At 35.3% G+C, this 19,556-nt stretch overlaps 1 protein-coding gene across 1 annotated transcript in view; it reads right to left on the reverse strand.

Moving 5' to 3' along the window:
- Positions 1 to 1,594: 1,594 nt before the first annotated feature.
- Positions 1,595 to 19,556, reverse strand: part of PXDN (peroxidasin) — an 86,481-nt gene continuing 68,519 nt past the window's right edge. Inside the window, exons 19-23 of the mRNA XM_084283550.1 lie at positions 18,421 to 18,629; positions 9,164 to 9,284; positions 6,458 to 6,590; positions 5,034 to 5,147; positions 1,595 to 4,435 (exon numbers count right to left, since the gene is read on the reverse strand). Coding sequence (XP_084139676.1) covers positions 4,313 to 4,435; positions 5,034 to 5,147; positions 6,458 to 6,590; positions 9,164 to 9,284; positions 18,421 to 18,629 — 700 coding nt within the window. The 3' untranslated portion in view covers positions 1,595 to 4,312. The remainder of the gene's footprint in view (positions 4,436 to 5,033; positions 5,148 to 6,457; positions 6,591 to 9,163; positions 9,285 to 18,420; positions 18,630 to 19,556) is intronic.

A 19,556-nucleotide genomic window follows, 5' to 3' on the forward strand; every position in this document is an offset into this window, starting at 1 on the left:
TAACATGTTTACTAGTTTACTGTTTCTCATTAGTTTTATTATGTATAACATTGTTGCTTTCCACCGGGAACCTAACACAAACTCACAATCTTTCAGTGTTAGAGATATGTGTGTATGGTCATATATGTTGTTCACGTATTCCATCTAACAAGCTTTTGTCACATACCAGGTCTTATTTTTCTTGTACATAATAAAAATCAGTGTAGTGAATTCAGAAATATACTAAGCTAAACCCCACATTGTAGATGAGAGAGACCATAAGAAAGCAGTAGTCTTTCTTCCTGATGGTAATTTTCTAATCGTACTATACTGTATATGCACAATGCTTAATGTATTTCCAGAAAAGTACAATACAATAATGTGTAAGTTTTGATAGAACTACTCAAATATACCAGCTTTTGATACTTCATTTTAATTTCCAACACAAAGCCAAGGAACAGCCCCAGAATGTCTAAAACTCTCACTGTGAAGATTACTGATTTGGCAAATGCTACAGGGGGATCAGAAAGAAAACACAAGGAAAAAGATTTTAGATCATGTAACAACTTGCACTATGGCAGCAGAATATTATTTTACAAAACAAAGTTACTGAGTATGGGAGGTCATTCCCTGTAATGAAAACTTTAATCATATTGCAACCAAATGATTCGTACTTGAATTCAACCTAAAGGAATAAAGTGAATTTACTCATAGTATTTCAAGTCTCTGAATCTTTCTCAAAATATATCAGTAGCAGATCAAGAGTTTAATTCTAATGACTAAAAAAAAATAATCTACTGTACAGGAGACTAATTTCAGGGCTGCACCAAGCACATGTGTTTCATGACTGTCTTTACCCTCTCAGCATCCTAATCTTGCTCTGTCATTGCTTTCCTTGGATTACCACCAGGAAGTTGACAGTTGCTTTGTTTCAAAGGCACAGAATGGAGCAGATACAAGGTGGGACTTCTTCATGCATTGTCTAGTCTCAGAAGTCTAGAAGTAGTCAACTACAGACAAGGTATTCCATGAACCTGGATTCCTGAACTTGTGGAATGATGTCGATAAAGAACAAATGTGGAATCAAGTGCATGGCAAGGCAATTCAGGACTGGATCTATCTGAAGAGCCAAGGAAAGTGAAGAAACTGCGCAAGACCAGGCTGTATGCAAGTATTACATAATTTCCATCAAGAGATACTTCACCTGTTGGCCAATTTTTTGGGGAAAAATGTCCAACACTAAGAACATTTTCAAATAAACTTATACTTAGAGATAAGAGTACATTTAAATATTCTTTTGTGACCCTACATGTATTTTTTCCTATCACCTAGGAGAGAACAGTGAATAGATGATTTATGTGTCATAAAGAATCTATCTACATAATTCATTAGCTCATTCTTTTTTTATTGGAAATGGAGTCGTAACTATCCTGCATAAGAGAAGTGCTATAGTTCTTTGAATAAAATCTTCATACTGGAATCTTCAGCAATTAATCTAAACAATATATCTATCAAGAAGAAATCATGTTTACTTGGAAATGTGGCCCATTTTATTTTAACTGAAAAGCATTCATTATACAGTGCAAACAGTTCTTTGGTAAATTTACTGATTAAAATAAAAACAACAAAGACTTTGCTTTAGGTAACATTAAAAAAAGAAAATAAATATGTAAATTTTGCAACATATTACAGCAATATTCTCACAGTGGATACTGAGAAAATGGTCATCTAGCCATTGGCCACTGTTTCAGAAATGTTAAAATTAATGCTGATTCTGCAGACATGACAATAAAACAAGCACAATCCATGACTGATTACACTTTAAACTGCGTAAAGACGTGTTTTTCCTGAATGGTTTATAATCCGATGGACAGTGGAAAATAACTCAAAATTACACTTATTTAAGCATATCCAGACTCCTAAGCCCATTTTATATACCATATGAATAAACAGTGAACATCGAAGAAAGCCTCCCTCTTTATTCTGGAGGCTGAAGAAAATGAACAATCGGATATATGTTACTATTTTATAATGTATAAATGGAAACTCTTTTCTTCAATACGTGGAAATTTTGAGAAAGTTTATTTAATATGAAATTGGAATAAAAGAATGTAAGTAGTAACCAGCTGGATGTATTACTGATTTATGTATCTATTTAGACAGTTAAATTATATTTGGTTCAGCTCCGCAATCCTTCCTCTTTGAGGAATTCCTGCTATAGGTCAATGGGAGTTCCATCTGAGTTGGACTTACAGGACGAGACATGTGGTTTGGACTCTCAGTAAAAGTCAACAAAATACCAGAGTATCAAAGAAATACAGGAATGACAGCCTCTAGATATGATACTCAAACATGCTCGCCACACACAATTTCTGAAAGTATTAAAATAGAAAATTACATAAGTCAAAACATTGTATATAAAATCAATTAAAATATTCTAAAAAATATAAATTGCAGTTCTATGTGTACCTTCTACCACACATCTTTAACACACCACTCACATGTACATATTGTTCTTACTATAGTATGAAATGATTTTCTTTAGCAAGCTTTAAAGATACACCAGAGTTTGAATGTGTGGCATGGTATCTGATTATCAAATTTGAAATTATTAATGTTAGTAATCAGAGAAATTATGTGCCAAAATATAATACCAGAACTTATTTAGTTGTGCTAGGTTAGTTATTAGACAGGTATTTGACTTATCATGCAATAATTAAGTATTCAGTTTGTTTGCATAATCTGAAATGTTTAAGATGAGAATGTTAAATTTTGTGCAGAGTTCTTTGATTCCAGATCTCTGCTCCCTCAGTTTGAACAAAAAATTCAGAAGTCAGTGAAAACCTGAAGAGCTTGGTTCATGTTAGTCCTAACTTGGGAATTAAGGACAGAGCCATAAATTCTAAAATATTAAGTAATTAGGGAGAGAATAATTTCTGAATAAACAAAAAACAAACAAACAAACAAAAAACTGTAAAATGAGGTATGATAGTTGTCCTTCACTGAATATAATATATAAGTCCTGGTCAAAAATATGCAGTTTGTATTCTAAAAAGTATACAACTTTGAAATGCTAGTGTAGACATATACTCTATTATGTTAAACATTTATTAAATGGGAACTAAAGTCCATTGGCAGACCATTTTTAACATGAACGATAAAAATATGAGGTAAAAATATATATGCATTAGATGAAATTGAACAAAAAAATAAAAATCAAATACCTTGTCAGAAAAAGTAGTCAATCCACAATTAATCATGATGCTTGATTTAGATTCTTTTTTTTTTTTTTTTTTTTCAACAAACAGTGCCACAATATAATCAGGAACATATGTCTATTGACAATATGCACAGAAAGTCAGTAGGTATTTTTGTATATAAAATGGCATGTGACGTGGTTTCACATTCTCAAAACAGGGCCATACAAATATGTGAGCTGATCTGAGATTAAGAGAAGCATGCTTAGAAACGGGACTGGATGGTCATGTTACAATGATTTAAAATAGATGAAACAAAAATAAGTTGCCAAGCAATTACATATGTTTTGACATAAAGATTATGTTCATGTTAAGATCAAATGCTACTCTGCCATGTGTGTTTTCCTAAAATGAGGAACACTGTCAATTATACCTGTAATATACATTCAATTGCTTTTTCTATCTTCCAATTACATTTACTCATGTTCCCCTAGTAATTCCAGCCTTTCTAGTTCGAAAATATTGAATAATTTTGCTCAGTGAACAAGAGAATGTTGAAAGGTGCACTCTGTTTTTCTTTATTTTCTTGATGGTCCATACGTAGAAATGATAGTGTGATTCAACAGCATTTCCATGCATATGTGGTTTGCAGAAACTGGTCCTCTATTGCATTGGTTTGGGTACAGTGAGTGACCTTTTGCTTTCCCATCATTTACTAAGTAATAATAAAGAGCTAAATTTCAAGTCAGACTGGAACTGAAAATGGAACTTTCAACATTACTAATCATAGATGGGGGAAAAGTGTTCATTTTAGCCTAAGTCTGAAGCCCAGTCATTTTGGATACCTAAAACTACCTGACAGTGTTCTCTTAAAGTAGCACCAGTTTTTAGTTTGTCTAACCTGAGAAGCTTAACACACAATTAACTTTGACCTGTTTGCTAGTTTCCCTTTCATTAATTTTTGCATTGTGATTACCTTCATGGGCAGAAAATACAATGATACATTATGTTATACTGTTACAGCACCATTAGAATGTTGTAATCTTGATTTCTTGCTGTTTTAAGCCTGTAGTTTTTGCCATCAGCAGGCATTGAAACAAAGAGTATGCACCCTAAAATCTAAAAAAAAAGAAGACTTATGGCTTCTTTTTATTAATATTTTCTTTTAAGCAGACTGGACAACAAGCTCCTTTAATCTTCACAGGAGCTTCACAGTCAGCTGGCGGGCACGACTCCACAAAACAGGTAATCTGACCAACCTGTGTTGGGAAAACAAGGAATGAAACCAGACCATACTTAGCTACATTTTCCAATCAAGAAGTATCTTTTTTCCCATTATTGAAGCATGTGTTTTCATTCATCCCCTCTAAGATCTTGGTTATTAAAAAAAAACTTCATATAGTTTACTTCAGTATCAATTGATATTGAGAAGGCTTTTTGTATTATACCTTCTTATTATGCCTTATAGTACCTTCTACATTATACCTGAACAGTATGTCATCTTATTTAACATTCAGGCATGAAACTGGGATGCCAAGTGCCCCCATATTTCTTTGACTACATTTTTTAAAATGCTAACATAATAAAAGAAAATGAAAATTTAGCAATAAGCTAGATATGCTTTTATTGTTTTTCAAGGATTTTAACAGACTTTTTCAAGAAGTGCAATTAATTTTGTAGCTAATTTTGCCAGTACCATCCATAAAAATGGAAATATAATAAATATTAAAATATTTAATATTTAATAAATGGAAATATAATAAATGTAAACAAGAGGTGGATTTAAAAACATTGTAATGGGCAGGGATATGAGAACAGAATCTCTTTTTGCACCAAATAACTGAAGTACATACTTACTTTGCATTCACACACAGTACAAGGGTCCCTTTTCCAGGTTTCATTGCTGGAATATGATTTACCCTTTTCATCAGTGCAATCAGTTTTACTGAGGCGTGATTCAAGTTTTTTTATCTGTAAGTATTAAAAAAATGAGTAAAAGCAAAGTTTTTATTTGTGCAAGGTATTCTGTCTTCTCTCTTATGCTATGCCATGTATGATAAATACTTGTCTGGGTTTTTCTTCTATCTAGTTTGCATAATGCTAAAAACCTGGAAATGTGTAATGAATATGTAAACAGACTTTCAAAGGAAACCTAACAAAGGATACATCTTTCCTACCATTGGAATATACATCTTGAACATACAAAGACATGCAAACTACATCTGACATATATATATACTAAGGCAAATATAAACTTTCCAAAAAGTCTGAATGAGAAGGAGCTAAAAACCCCCATAACCTTAATTTAAAAAGTTATCTTGGATCTTTGACTGTATTTTTTTTTCTTAATGATGAAAAATAGGGGTTATATGATTAGTATAGCTAGCTGGTTGTGTGCCATTTGAGAACAGTAAAGGAACCATCTTTAAAAATCCCTTGGTCCTTTTGACATCCAAAAAAGACAGAAAAACAGAATGAAATGTAATAAGACTTAACTTGGCCTACCAAAGCATTTCCACTGTCAGAGCACTCATTGATGATGAGTGTAACAAAGATTAAATAATGCCATCAAAGATGGAAGCAATCTGCTATGTAAATAAATACACGATGTATATTTATAAATTACATTGAAAAGCTAGAGCTTACTTTTCTAGGCAAAATCTTTGGCCTATTTTGGATTTATCTGTCCTATACAGAATCCATTTTTGAAACCAAGTTCTTATATTATTTTGATATTGAGTCATTATGTCTGAGTTATTCTGAATGAGGAAGCTATGCTGCATCGTAAAAGTAAGTGATCTAGATTTTAACTATGGCAATCTGGCATATGATTTCTTATGGACTCCACATTTTAATCATAGTTTTACTTAGATTCTATGCCCTGAGCATAGACTTAAATTTAGAGTATAGACTTAGAGCACTGATTCTATGCACTATGCATTGCATTTCAGATTTAAAAAAGAGATTTTTTTTCAACTACACACAAATTTTTAGGGCAAGATTAATCTCATGTTTAGAATTCAATGTTTACAGAAAGCTTCAGGTTCAAAAGTCAAAAATATCTATAGAATAGATCAAATAATATTTTAATATGATTTCAGAAGAATATAGAAATAAAGAATAATCACACACCATGTTCTGTGTTGTGTTTTGTTTGAGATACTATGTGGTGGTTTTTGGCTGCAGTGGATGTCTAAATATTAAAAACATAAGACAAGTGATGTTAGGAGAACATTGTAAATTAAATCTAGAGTTAGAAACTATTCTGTATAGCACCTTACCTGGTTTCTGAGGCTTGAAATAGTTTTTTGCATTTCCAAAACAAATTCTTTGAAGTCATTCACTATGGGCATGTTTGCATTTTCATCAGATGCTGAGGTGGCATTACGAAAATATTTACTCTGTTTCATAGAACTGCAAGAAATTGATGCCATGTCAATTCACCTAGCTCATTTCTATCTGTCTTGATATTTTAGAACACTTAGCACAAATGTAAAGAGGAACCAACAAGTGTAGGCAGTTGGCCACACTGAACACCAGTGAGCCACAACAGTACACCAGACCCACCAGTGCTGATGACAGACTCAGGTCAGGTGAGTTATGGATTACTGTTGATGTCACTAGTGACAATGAATTTCTTCTGCTGAGAAGAATAATGTATGTACACAATGCACGGGGAAACACTAAGTTGTCATTTGTGACACTGTAGAGCATCACCTTAAATCATTGGGAAAAGAGCCTTAGAATCTCTTGAGCCTTAAATAGAAAAGCAGACTAAACTGAAAGAGCTTTAAAAAGTGTTACTTCAAAACATGAAATTCACCTTTCACATTAAGATTCATAGTTTTTTTTTCCTATTTACTCATTAGCAAACAATGTATTTAAAGAAATGTCTTTAAAAATAAGTTGGTTTTCATACACAGGTGGGAAAAAGCGCTTTTAGATATAGACACGTTCCTGTGTCCAACGTGATTAACATTTGAAATGAATGCTGTTTATCATAGACAAAGTCTAGAGTATTCTGACTATAGCACTTCTAGCATTTTCCTGATAAGCGTCATACAACACTAACTTGTGTTACTTGATTCTCTCTGTTGATGGGAAAAATGTATACAGTTATGAAAGGAACTGTCTATAATATATAATACATTATTTGGCAAGATTTAAAAAAACTAATGTATTCAAAACCAGGAAAACACTAATTACACTTATTACACTAAGATCTCTGAATCCATACAAGCATTCCTATTCTGTTAGCATGTCTTCCCCAGAGCTAAGGGATACCCAAAGAATGAACCTGCAAAGTACTCTTTTCTATATTAGGACTCATGATTTATCTTCCTGTATAAATTAAAACTGCACTTATTGGCAGGTGTTCAAGCTACTTAGTTTCCCATACTTTTTCATCTAAATTAAAGAAAAGGAACTCAAAACAACATAACATGCCAAAGTTCAAGTAAACCAGCTGCTATTTTGTAACTAAATGTTTAATCTTCCCCACCTGCTTATGTTACTGAAAATGAGGAGGAAAAAAAGAAAAAAAGATCTCACCAGAAATGTAATTTAAATACATAAGAATTGACAAGAATGTTAAAAGAATGTTGTTGCTCTAGCTTTTTTTATGCTTTAAATAAAGTATTGTAACTTTACAATTTTGTAGTCCTAATTAACACTTTGACTGTTGTAGATCTATGAACTTCATTTCTGAAAAAGTTAACAGTGTGTTAACAAAAACGAGCTGTTTCTCAGATACATGTTTATATGTTTATATTTTCTTGCTTACGTTTTTATGCAATTTAACCCTTCTGCAGCTTTATATAATTATGGGACTATTTTTTTAAAAAAATGAATTACATTAATTTGTAAATTCAATGGCTTCTAACTGTTCACTTGCATAACCACATGAAACATCCTCATTCAAGGGTTCCTTCCAATGAGTCTTTCTTTTCTTCTTCTATTGTCTCTAAGTAAGCTTAGACTTAGCTACTGCCTTTTCTTGTTTAAGATTAGAAACCTTTTACTCTTAACATCTAAGGGCTCTGTTTCTTCAGAACAACTTCCTACCAATTAATTGAACTATAATGCTGGTGTATCTTCAGTACATTCAATTGAATATTTGAAACTGCTGAAATAAACATAACTTTCTAAATATCTATCCAGATACTTTCCTTGCCTTGAGTGGGTAGACTCTGGCTGAATATGAACCAATGTTCTTCTCAGTCAAGCAGATAATTTTATTTGCTAAAAGAACACATATATATGGAAACAATGAAGAATGTTCGGTTAAATAAGAGAGTGAAGGATCTCCATTTATTTTCTTTATAAAGTGTCCAAGCAGGACTCATTTCATCACACTAAATCAAAGATAAGTTTTGGTTCCTTGGAAACTGTAGGGACACTATGTAGATTATTTGTGACATTGTGGTTTACTTCCTTGCTTGAGGATTGAATTTTGAGGACCTTGCTTGAATTTTGAGGACCATAGAGTTATAAACAGCATTGTCTCTCTGCAGCACCCCTGCCCTCCACTGCTTCTTTGAGGTACTAGAAGCAATCTCTATTAATTCTATTAATCTCTATAATAAATGTTTATGTTCGTTTTATCTACACTTGGTTTCCTCTTACTGTAGGAGGACCTGGCAGCTCTGAGCAGAAAAGGAAACAATACAGTCTGGTTGCTACAGGCACAGCAGGGCTGTGGGATTCCAAATCCCTCAAATTACACTTAATACTAGCTTTTTTTCCTGTACAGCACAGGAAGAAGTACTACACTGTGTCACACACAAAGAGACTTAAACAATTTTGAGCTTGTAGTGGCTATGCATGCATAAGTGTCAGAATGAAATACATCAATGATAAACTGAAGAAAGCAGAGACTGGAAAAAAAAGCGGTATGCACTTATAAAGAAATACATCAGTTTCATTCCATTTTGAAAACAAATGCTTTCTCTTACTTTAAAAACAAAACAAAGCAAAAACCCTCTCACCTTACTGTTTTGGAAATTTTCATTTTCTTCAAGGGCTTGTCCTCTTGAAAGCTGTAGTCAAGAGAACGTCTTCCCCGAAAGTGATATGAAAATGCATTAAACTGTCCTCTAGTTCTACAGTCTGAAATTAAGCAAGAAATTAAACATTACAAACCATACTATATATAATATATTTTAATATAATTTATATTATATTAATATATTTTCACAGTATCTTCTGAATTGGCAAAGGCATATCCCTATGGAATCAGCTTGAAGGCAACTGAATATCTCTGAGGGATGCAATACTTAAGTCAGCTGGAAGTAGAAAATTTTATTATTCACAGACCAGCTTTTTTTGCTATGAAACAAAGGAATAAAGATTTTTTTTTTTTCCACAAATGTATCACTACTACTTTAACTGTCCTTTTCATATCCAAAATTTCCACTCTTTTGGCTTTTAACTATTTTCTTCTTTTGGAATGAGATAGTTACATATGGAGGAAAACAATAATAGAAAAAACAGCCTGTTGCTTTCTCATCTATTCCAGGTTTGTTATATTTGGCATTTGAAAGAGAATATTTAATTAAATCCTGAAGAACATCTGCATTCTTTATTGGTTGACCAGCCCTATGTACAAAGGTAAGAGATTTGAAGGTATCACCAGTCACTAAGAACTAAAACACTTTATTCAGTAGAGTAGAAGTCTCAAGCCTGAGGACAATTATAACAGAAATTTTCTCCTAAGATCCAAAGAGGATGACTTCACAGGATGAAGTATGTCTTTCCAGTTATTATTTAGCCTTCCAAAAACAGTGAGTATTTGAAAGGAGTCCCATTTAAAAATAAATAAATAAATAAATAAATGGAACAGCACTTTGGAGAGGAGAGAATAAGAAAATAGAAGTTTTCTTATTTCTGTTTGCAGAAGCTTTAAAAACAAAAAGTCATCGCAGGCCAGGATGTTTCACAAACCAACAGCACGTTCAACTATTAGAACCAAAGAGTATGCTAACAAAACAAAATGGAAAGCTGAATAACAGGATCCCATGGATGTATTATCCCAGTTAAGCCTGGTATTAGCAGAATGAGCAATGAAAGCAACTGAATAGGGGAAGAAGATATTTTCTTTGATGTTTCTCTTAACATGCAGCAGAACAAGTTTGGTTCAAAAAGGCAGTAACATCTTAGCAAATACTCTTTTCGAATTTAGCAGTACCTATACCAAATACTTAAAGTATTAACACAAATCATTGCACAAGTTTCAAGTCAAGAAAGAGTCTCAAAACACTGTTGAACTGAGCAATGTGAAAAACAAATGTAAAATTCTTGTTCCATGTAAATTAAAGAAATCATAGAATATCCCTAGTTGGAAGGGACCCACAAGGATCATCAAGTCCAACTCCTGGCACCGCACAGGTCTACCCAAAAGTTAGACCATGTGACTAAGTGCACGGTCCAATCACTTCTTAAATTCAGACAGGCTTGGTGCAGTGACTACGTCCCTGGGGAGCCTGTTTCAGTGTGCGACCACCCTCTCGGTGAAGAACCTCTTCCTGATGTCCAGCCTAAACTTCCCCTGCCTCAGCTTAACACCTTTCCTGCAGGTCCTATCACTGGTAATATATTGGTTGCTCTGTGCTTATATGAAAATATGTATCTTAGATTATTTTTATTGTTTTTGACTTATATTTAAATAAGACATAATCTCTCTGTTACTTTAAAAAAGTTTGTTCATGGTTTGATATTAATGAAGACGGGGGGAAAAAAAAGCCCTGATTAATTTTCAATTTGAAAGCAGTACCTGCAAATCATTCTTGAACAGTTTATCCAGTTTATCAGTTCTCCTTCTCTTTTCCTTCCTTTCAGCATGTTCCCTCCTTGATTAAATTTATTCCCTTCCTCCTATAATAAATGCAGCACTAAAGAACTACATGATATTGGCTGCCAACATATTGTTCATTCTTCTTGTGTGTTCTGCTGCTTCTCACACAAACGTCTTGCTGCTCACTCAGAAACTAAGCTCTTTCAGATGGGAACAGACTGCTGTGTCTGTAAGATACTTGCCATGAAGACATTTTTGATTACCCCTAGATACTTCTATATTTAGTGTGATGAGAAAAGGGTCACTTTGAAGGGTCACTGGAAAAAGAACTAGTTTTGGTCAGAAGAATTTTTTTCTTAAAGCAATCTGTTGCTTAAAATTTTCCTGAATGCCATAGAAATTTTAGCTTCTTTTGGAAGTCATTTCTGAAAAAAAAAAAAAATCACCTTTCTTTAATAGTTGCTAAGGTCTTCTCTAGATTTTTCTTTGGTACAAAAGCACAATGGCCTATTCTTTATTTCTCATCCTAAACTGGTGTTTACAATCAAAGCACCAAAATCCTGGGAAGGATTTAGCGCCTTACACGGATAAATATGAGAAACATATGTTCAGGGGCAACTTCAAGTACCCAGACCTGACATTTCTGTAGTTTTTAAGGACTTAAAAGTGTCAAGTTGCCAAATGAACAACTCTAGTTCTTGGTTTCCATTTCAGACGAATAAGGGAGAAAATTGTTATTGCTGAGAGGTGCAGGACAAAATGCTTTAGCTTTCAGAAAGCCTTAAACAAGAAGTTTATGTGTGTGTGTGTGTGTATATATATATATTATACATATATATATATATACATATATATATGTATGTATTATATATATGTGTGTATATATATATATGTGTGTGTATACATATATATATGTGTGTATATATATGTATTATATATGTATATGAACATCTTATCAGTACTGGCAAATTAGAAAAATCAGCCTAAAAATCAGCCTAAAGTTCTGCTTAAGTTCTGCTTTTTTTTTTTTTTTTTTTTTTTCAGTCTACCTAAAATTTGCCCAAATTAGCTATAAGCAGACCAATTCATTTTCTGTACAAAAAATGAACAGGAAAATAAAGGAGAACCTTAGGTTATTGAAATAAGGAAAAAAAAAAAAAAGGCAAATATAATCTTCTCAGAAGAAAAATTAAAAAAAATATAGTTTTAGAAAGTTATGCAGATTAAAACCACATATCTTTGGACTACAAAGAACAATCAGAAAAGGTGGATTCAGACAGACAGATAATACATGGGCTAAATAGAAATTTGCAAAGCAAGAAATTTGCCAATAACTGATCTGTACATAAGACTGTGATGGTATAAGTGTCTGAGAAAGATAGTAACAGTTCACAAATAAAGAGACTCAGATTGCCTTGTTTTGTTACAAATCACTGAGACACCTACATTAAGATGCTTTCCTACAAATGCTTCTTTTACAGTCAATGGACAGAGTAAAAAAAAGGCAAAGTAAAAAGGAGATTGCAGCCTGAATTGTCCTGTAGAAACACCTCTTTCTATACTGCCTGCAGTTGACTTCAAGAGACTGGGGTCTTACCTCTGGGGTTCTGGAGTGTTTAAATGGAATAAATGTCAGCCTACTGCTTCCCCTTGCTTTTCACTAGCTACAGGAACTACTGGCATGAGAATCCTGCTAGCAAAGATGCAGTACTGTCAGAGGACAGAATTGTAGAACTGTATGCTACTCACCATAGGTAGAAAAAATAATTTTCTTGATTGGATGAAATATTAAAAAAATATATACATTGATTCTCTTAATAAAATGTGTTATCATGCAGATATGATGGACTATAATAAACAAAATTCTGTTCAAAGAAAAAATAAGGTTTTTAAATGGTCTTAAAAGGTCTTTAAATCTCAGACCACGGAACTTCATTTTAGTAGTCTGATATACTTAGAAGTTTTCTGAGGCTAATAGACACTGTCTTTAAATGTACATTTAAATGTAAGAAGGTACATTTAACCATAGAAGACACATATAAATAAGATATGACAAAAGCAAACCTCAAGATCTCTGTGAAAAGAAAACATGGCCAGGCATGAATTGTATTTTGATATTTTGAAGATCTCTTGGTAAACAATTTTCAGTGTTACAAAAGAACTTGCATTCTCACCTTGAGACTGCTGTTAACATTTCAAAATTTGTAAAGTCTTCCACAACATTTAGGGCCTAGCCCAGTGTTAGTTGGTATTTTCATTGAAGACAAAAGGGCATAATAAGAAGAACGTAATAAGATATGATATTAGAAGTAAAAGTCAGACAAGCTGTAGCTTGGAATAAAGCACAATAGTTAAAACAAATAGTTGATGCCTTCCTGAAAGACATGCTTAAATTAAAGAGATGAATGTGGTCAATGCAAACATAAACTATGACATAATTCATTGTCTGGTTTTAAAATGCAAGAATCCATAAATTTAGGTCTATCCCACTGGAAGACCATATATAAATGGTCTCAGAGGAAGTATGTGTCTTAACCGGTGGGATTTAAATATGTTTAATCCTAATTTTTATAACAGTGTCTTCCAGAATTAATCCAAAAAGATCATTATCTGATTCAGAAGATATGTTGGTTGCTAACTGACAAACTGCTAAGGAAAATTGTCTTCCTAAACCAGTTTATACTTAGGGGGGTAAATTGTGCCTTGACTGAATCACTTCCTACTGGGTTATTATTTGACATTAAAAAAAAAAAAAAAAAGAAAGAAAGATTAAAGATATTTTTCATTATGATTTATACAAATTGTGCAAAACTTTTAAAGACTCACAATGGACAACATTTCCACTTTACATATTTTGAGTAAAACCATGTTTCCATTTGAGCCACTCTGTTTGCACATAATCTCCGTTCTTCTTTTTTTTTTTCATGTAAGTCATCTCAGAAACATTTGTCATGTTCAGAATAATATGCTCATCTTTGAGGAAAGAGATAAAAAAAGTGGAAATAAAAAGTCAGTAACAGTAATCACAGAAACTATACTGAGTACTTTTTAAAAAGTCCTTTTTACACTAAGCCTGAAATAAAGCACTAAAAGTGCTTCTTTGGAAAATCTGAAGTTTGGATGCTCTTTGCTGAAACAAAGAGCTGCAATAATTCTTCAGTAACTTCTGTCTCCAACAATATTTTCCAACAACATAAAGAAAGATAGAAAGTGAAGGAAACCAGAAGAAAGTCTTGTGTACTTCAGTGGAATTCATGTGTTTTTTTTTCCACACCATAAACTAGCAATTCTGTTGTATGATTTGTTAACTGAAATGTAAAGGTAATCTGGTATTGTTATTATAAAAAGGAATAATGTTCTGCTTTATAAGAAACAAACACTGGCTTTACTCAAGAAATGTAAGAAGTAGCTTTTTGTAACTAAGAAGTTCTATTCTTCATGTGGAAAAGTATTTTGACATTAACAAAACAGGAAGGATAACAAAAACAGATGTTTTATAACCAAACTAACACAGCTGAACATATGGGTCACTTATTAAACATACATAAAGTGCAATGATATATTTAACTCAGTACACTCTAGAAGAATTTTAATTATAAAATAAGCAGTATTTTAAATATGGAAAATGAATATGGTTTAATTTTTTTCATCTAAATAAACAAACAATAGTAATAAAATCAAAGAAACAGTACTGGAAAATCATCAGTTTAAAAGCCAAACTGCAACATTAAATCTTTTTGCTGGTTCATTTGTTTTACACTTTTAATGACACAAGATTGTTGTCATGGTAAAGACATAATAGAACAATTCTTCATTAGTAACTGTGTCTGTACTAGGTTGAAGGGACATCCTCCATCAGTTTACATTTTACAGTTAAACTGTAAAATTCTTGAATTCTGAGATACATCACTAAAAGACTCTCTGTTCCTCAGGATACTTACTTTTTTTTTTTTTTTCCCCCAAAGGAATTAAACATACACTACTGTGTGACTGTGTGACTGCTGTGAGTGTGACTGCTTTCTCAGAAGTACAGTCCACTGGTTCTTCATCCATGCACATCTTTTCACTGAATTTTACTAGCTTATTCAGCAGCAGTAAATCCAAAACAATCAGCAAAAGAAAAGATGAATATCTCAGATCAGAATATCTCAGATCCAGGTACCTCTCATCAGTGTTTCCACATACTACTTGTATTGAAAGTGAGGTTTTTACTCAGTAAATTTTAAGATACTAATAATCATGAACAGATAATACCATTATCCTTTGTAAAATTATTTATTTATTTTTTTACAGTTAGTAATTTGTTTGATGGTAATTTCTAGATGAGCAGAGTTCCACAGAAAACTTCCTGACAGGTGTTACACAAATCCCATGCAGTGGTATAGGCTTGGGGAAGTGTGGCAGCTGGAATACTGCCTGACAGAAAAGGACCTGGGAGTGCTGGTCAACAACCAGCTGAACATGAGCCAGCAGTGTGCCCAGGGGATCAAGAAGGCCAATGGCATCAGAAATAGTGTGGTCAGAAGGACTAGAGATGTGACTGTACCCTTCTACATGCACTGGTGATACCGCACATTGAGTACTGTGTTCAGTTTTGGTTCATTCACTGCAAGAAAGACACTGAGTTGCTGGAATGCATTCACAGGAGAGCAATGAAGCTGGTAAAGGGACTAGAAAACAGGACATGAGGAGCAGATCGGGGAACTGGGCTCAGGGAACTTAGTTTATTCCAGAAGAAAGGATCTTGTGTGGAGACCTCATAGCTCTCTACAGCTACTTGAAAAGAGTTAGAAGTGGCAAAGTTGTCAGTCTCTTTTCTCAGGTGAGAAATGATATGAGGAAAACAGCCTCAAGTTGTACCAGGGGAGGTTTAGATTGGATACGAGGAAGAATTTATTCTTGTAAAGGGTGGTTAGGTATCAGAACAGGCTGTCCAGTGGAGTTGCTACCTCTGGAGGTACTTAAAAGATGTTGTTAAAAGATGCATTTAGAGATGTGGTTTAGCAGTGAACTTGGTATTGTTAGGTTGATGGTTGGACTCAATGATCTTAAGTGTCTTTTCCAACCTAAATAATTCTATTCTATGAAATTCGTGAATCTACTTTTTCAGACATGAAGATAACAATCAAGCTTCATCATGAGAAGATAATACTGTCAAGGAGAGCTCAACAGAGAGATGTCATCGTCCTCTGAAGAATGTTGTTGTTGATGCTACTGCAAATCATTCCGTAAATCTGTATGATGCAGAAGATACTCTTGGGAAGGGATCTTCTAACTGTGTGAAAGATGCAGTAACATCTGATGTGCTGATGCTTAAACAGAGGTCATTCTGAAAATCTGTATGCAACATGGGTTAGAGGCCAATATTTTGGCTACCAAGCATCATGGGATTCTCGATTTCTTTTGCTACATGACAACAGTGCTAAGTAAACTCTGTTTCTGGGGAAAACTCCACCTATTGCTGAAGAAAAAGTTTTCCCTCTGTCCTAAAAGCTGAAGGAGATGAAAATGAATAGGAATGTTTGTCCACAAAAAGAGGAAGACAGGAAAGCAGTTATCTACAACATACACTGCTCAAATCTATGTTTACCGTGTGCAGTTTAATATATGAATGATCACTCATTACACAAGGCTGGTGGTAGCTGTTTAGCTGTTTTCACAGAATCACAGAATTGTCTAGGTTGGAAGAGACCTCAAGATCATCGAGTTCAACCTCTGACCTAACACTAACAAGTCCTCCACTAAAACATATCACTAAGTTCAACATCTAAATGTCTCTTAAAGACCTCCAGGGGTGGTGACCCCACCACTTCCCTGGGCAGCCCATTCCAATGCATCACAACCCTCTCAGTAAAGAAGTTCTTCCTAATATCCAACCTAAACCTGGTGCAACTTTAGCCCATTCCCCCTCGTCCTGTCACCAGGCACGTGGGAGAACAGACCAACCCCCACCTCACTACAGCCTCCTTTAAGGTACTTATAAAGAGCAATAAGGTCATCCCTGAGCCTCCTTTTCTCCAGGCTGAACAAACCCAGCTCCCTCAGCTGCTCCTCTTAGGACTTGTTCTCCAGACCCCTCACCAGCTTCATCGCCCTTCTCTGGACTCTTTTGAGCACCTCCATGTCCTTCTTGTAGCGAGTGGCCCAAAACTGAACACAGTACTCGAGGTGCAGCCTCACCAGAGCCAAGTACAGGGGGACTATCACTCTATCACTTCCCTAGACCTGCTGGCCACACTGCTTCTTATACAAGCCAGGATGCTGTTGGCCTTCTTGGCCACCTGAGCATACTGCTGGCTCATATTCAGCCAACTATCCACCAGTACTCCCAGGTCCTTCTCTGCCAGGCAGCTTTCCAACCACCCCTCTCCCAGCCTGTAGATCTGCTTGCGATTATTGCGCCCCAGGTGCAGGACCCGGCACTTGGCCTTGTTGAACTTCATGCAGTTGACCTCAGCCCATTGGTCCAGCCTATCCAGATTCTCCTGCAGAGCCTTCCTACCCTCGAGCAGATCGACACATGCACCTAACTTGGTGTCATCTGCAAACTTACTGAGGGTGCACTCAATGCCCTCATCCAGATCATTGACGAAGATATTAAAGAGGACTGGCCCCAGCACCGAGCCCTGGGGAATGCCACTAGTGACCAGCCTCCAACTGGATTTGACTCCATTCACCACGACTCTTTGGGCCTGGCTATCCAGCCAGTTTCTAACCCAACGAAGCGTACGCCAGTCCAAGTCAAGAGCAGCCAGTTTCTTGAGGAGAATGCTGTGGGAGACGGTGTCAAAAGCCTTGCTGAAGTCAAGGTAGACCACATCAACAGCCTTTCCCTCATCCACCAAGCGCGTCACTTTGTCATAGAAGGAGATCAGGTTCCTCAAGCAGGACCTGCCTTTCATAAACCCATGCTGACTAGGCCTGATCACCTGCTTGCCCTGCAAGTGCTGTATGATGACACTCAAGATAATCTGCTCCATGAGCTTCCCTGGCACTGAGGTCAAACTGTCAGGCCTATAGTTCCCCAGGTCTGCCCTCCAGCCCTTGTAGATGGGCGTCACGTTTTTTATCTTATTTCATTATTAACAAGGAAGGAACATTATTACACTTATTTCCTTTAAAGCTTTGCAGTTACAAGAGATAAAAAGGTGATCTCAAAGAGATTGTTCAGCATGAAAGCTGATCAGTAGCAAGAGAGAATCCATCCATTGGTAGAATGTCAGATGAATAGACAACTCCTTAAAGAGGACACTTCAGTAAAAAAGAATCTTCCCCACTCTTTTTCTTTTTTCTCTTAGGAAGTTAAATAGCAATGTGCTCCAAATCTGAGTTTGTAACCATGCAATATATCTTAACAAAAAGTGAATATGAATCAAATATCTTCTTAAAATGAAACGAACCAACACCAAACAAAGCATACATTAATACACTAAAATCCACCTGTGTACTGACCTTCACAACAATCTTGCCACATCCTGAGATCCAGTTTAGGAATATCTTCACAGCTACTATATCCATGTGGGAATTCAGCCACCTTAAAGACATCATGTTGTACCCGGGTTATGTTGTCACCATTGTCACACAAAACTCTGGCAAGAGATGTCTGCTTGATCTGAGTGAGTTGAGCAGGCGTGAACACACCCGGGTTCTCATACCATAACCTGTAATCTCACAGAAAAGACAGGTTTTCTAGTGAAAAAAAAAAATACAAAACATGCACAGATTTTGCAATACTGTATTCAGAATTAAATTAATTATTCTATAGGTTCAGTTACCAGATATCTTTACATTAGAATAGAATAGTTCAGTTGGAAGGGACCTTCAAATATCATCTAGTCCACTGTCTGACTTCTTCAGGACTAACCAAAAGGTAAAGTATATTAATGAGGGCATTGTCCAAATGCCTCTTGAACACTGACAGGCCTGAGGCATCAGTCACCTCTCTAGGAAGCCTTTTCCAGTGTTTGACCACTCTCAGTGTATGGAGATTTTTCCTAATGCCCAGTCTAACCCTCTCCTGGAACAGCTCTGTGCTGTTCCCTCATGTCCTGTCATCGGTGACCAGGGAGCAGAGACCAGCACCTCTATGCGTCCCCTCCTCAGGGAGCTGCAAAGATCACTGATGCCGCCTCTCAGCCTCCTCTTCTCCAGACTGGACAACCCCAGGGTCCTCAGCCTCTCCTCACAGGACATGCCTTCCAGCCCTATTACCAGCTTTGTTGATCTAATCTGGATGCTTTCAAGTATCTTAACATCTTTCTTATATTTTGGAGCCCAGAAACACACACAACATTTAAGGCGATGCCATATATAACTCTTTGGGTTTGCATTAGCCTGAGCCTATGCTCCTTGGTTCTTTGGCCATAATGGGCACATAGTGGAATGTATCTGAGGGTATGATCCAGATACCTAAAGGTAAGCATTTGGTGTCACTTCAGCCCCACTTTGTTTTGGGTTGAAACTCTGAAAGGGACCAATTTTGTCAACAAAATCTTTGACATATTTTCTTGCTCCATTTTAATGTCTTGGATACCTTCAGACATCTAAAATGCGTAGATTTAGATGTCATCTAGACTACCAGGTTCAAG

Source organism: Netta rufina (genome assembly GCF_964035555.1).
Source record: "Netta rufina genome assembly, chromosome: 3".
In the NCBI taxonomy this organism is placed as follows: domain Eukaryota; kingdom Metazoa; phylum Chordata; class Aves; order Anseriformes; family Anatidae; genus Netta; species Netta rufina.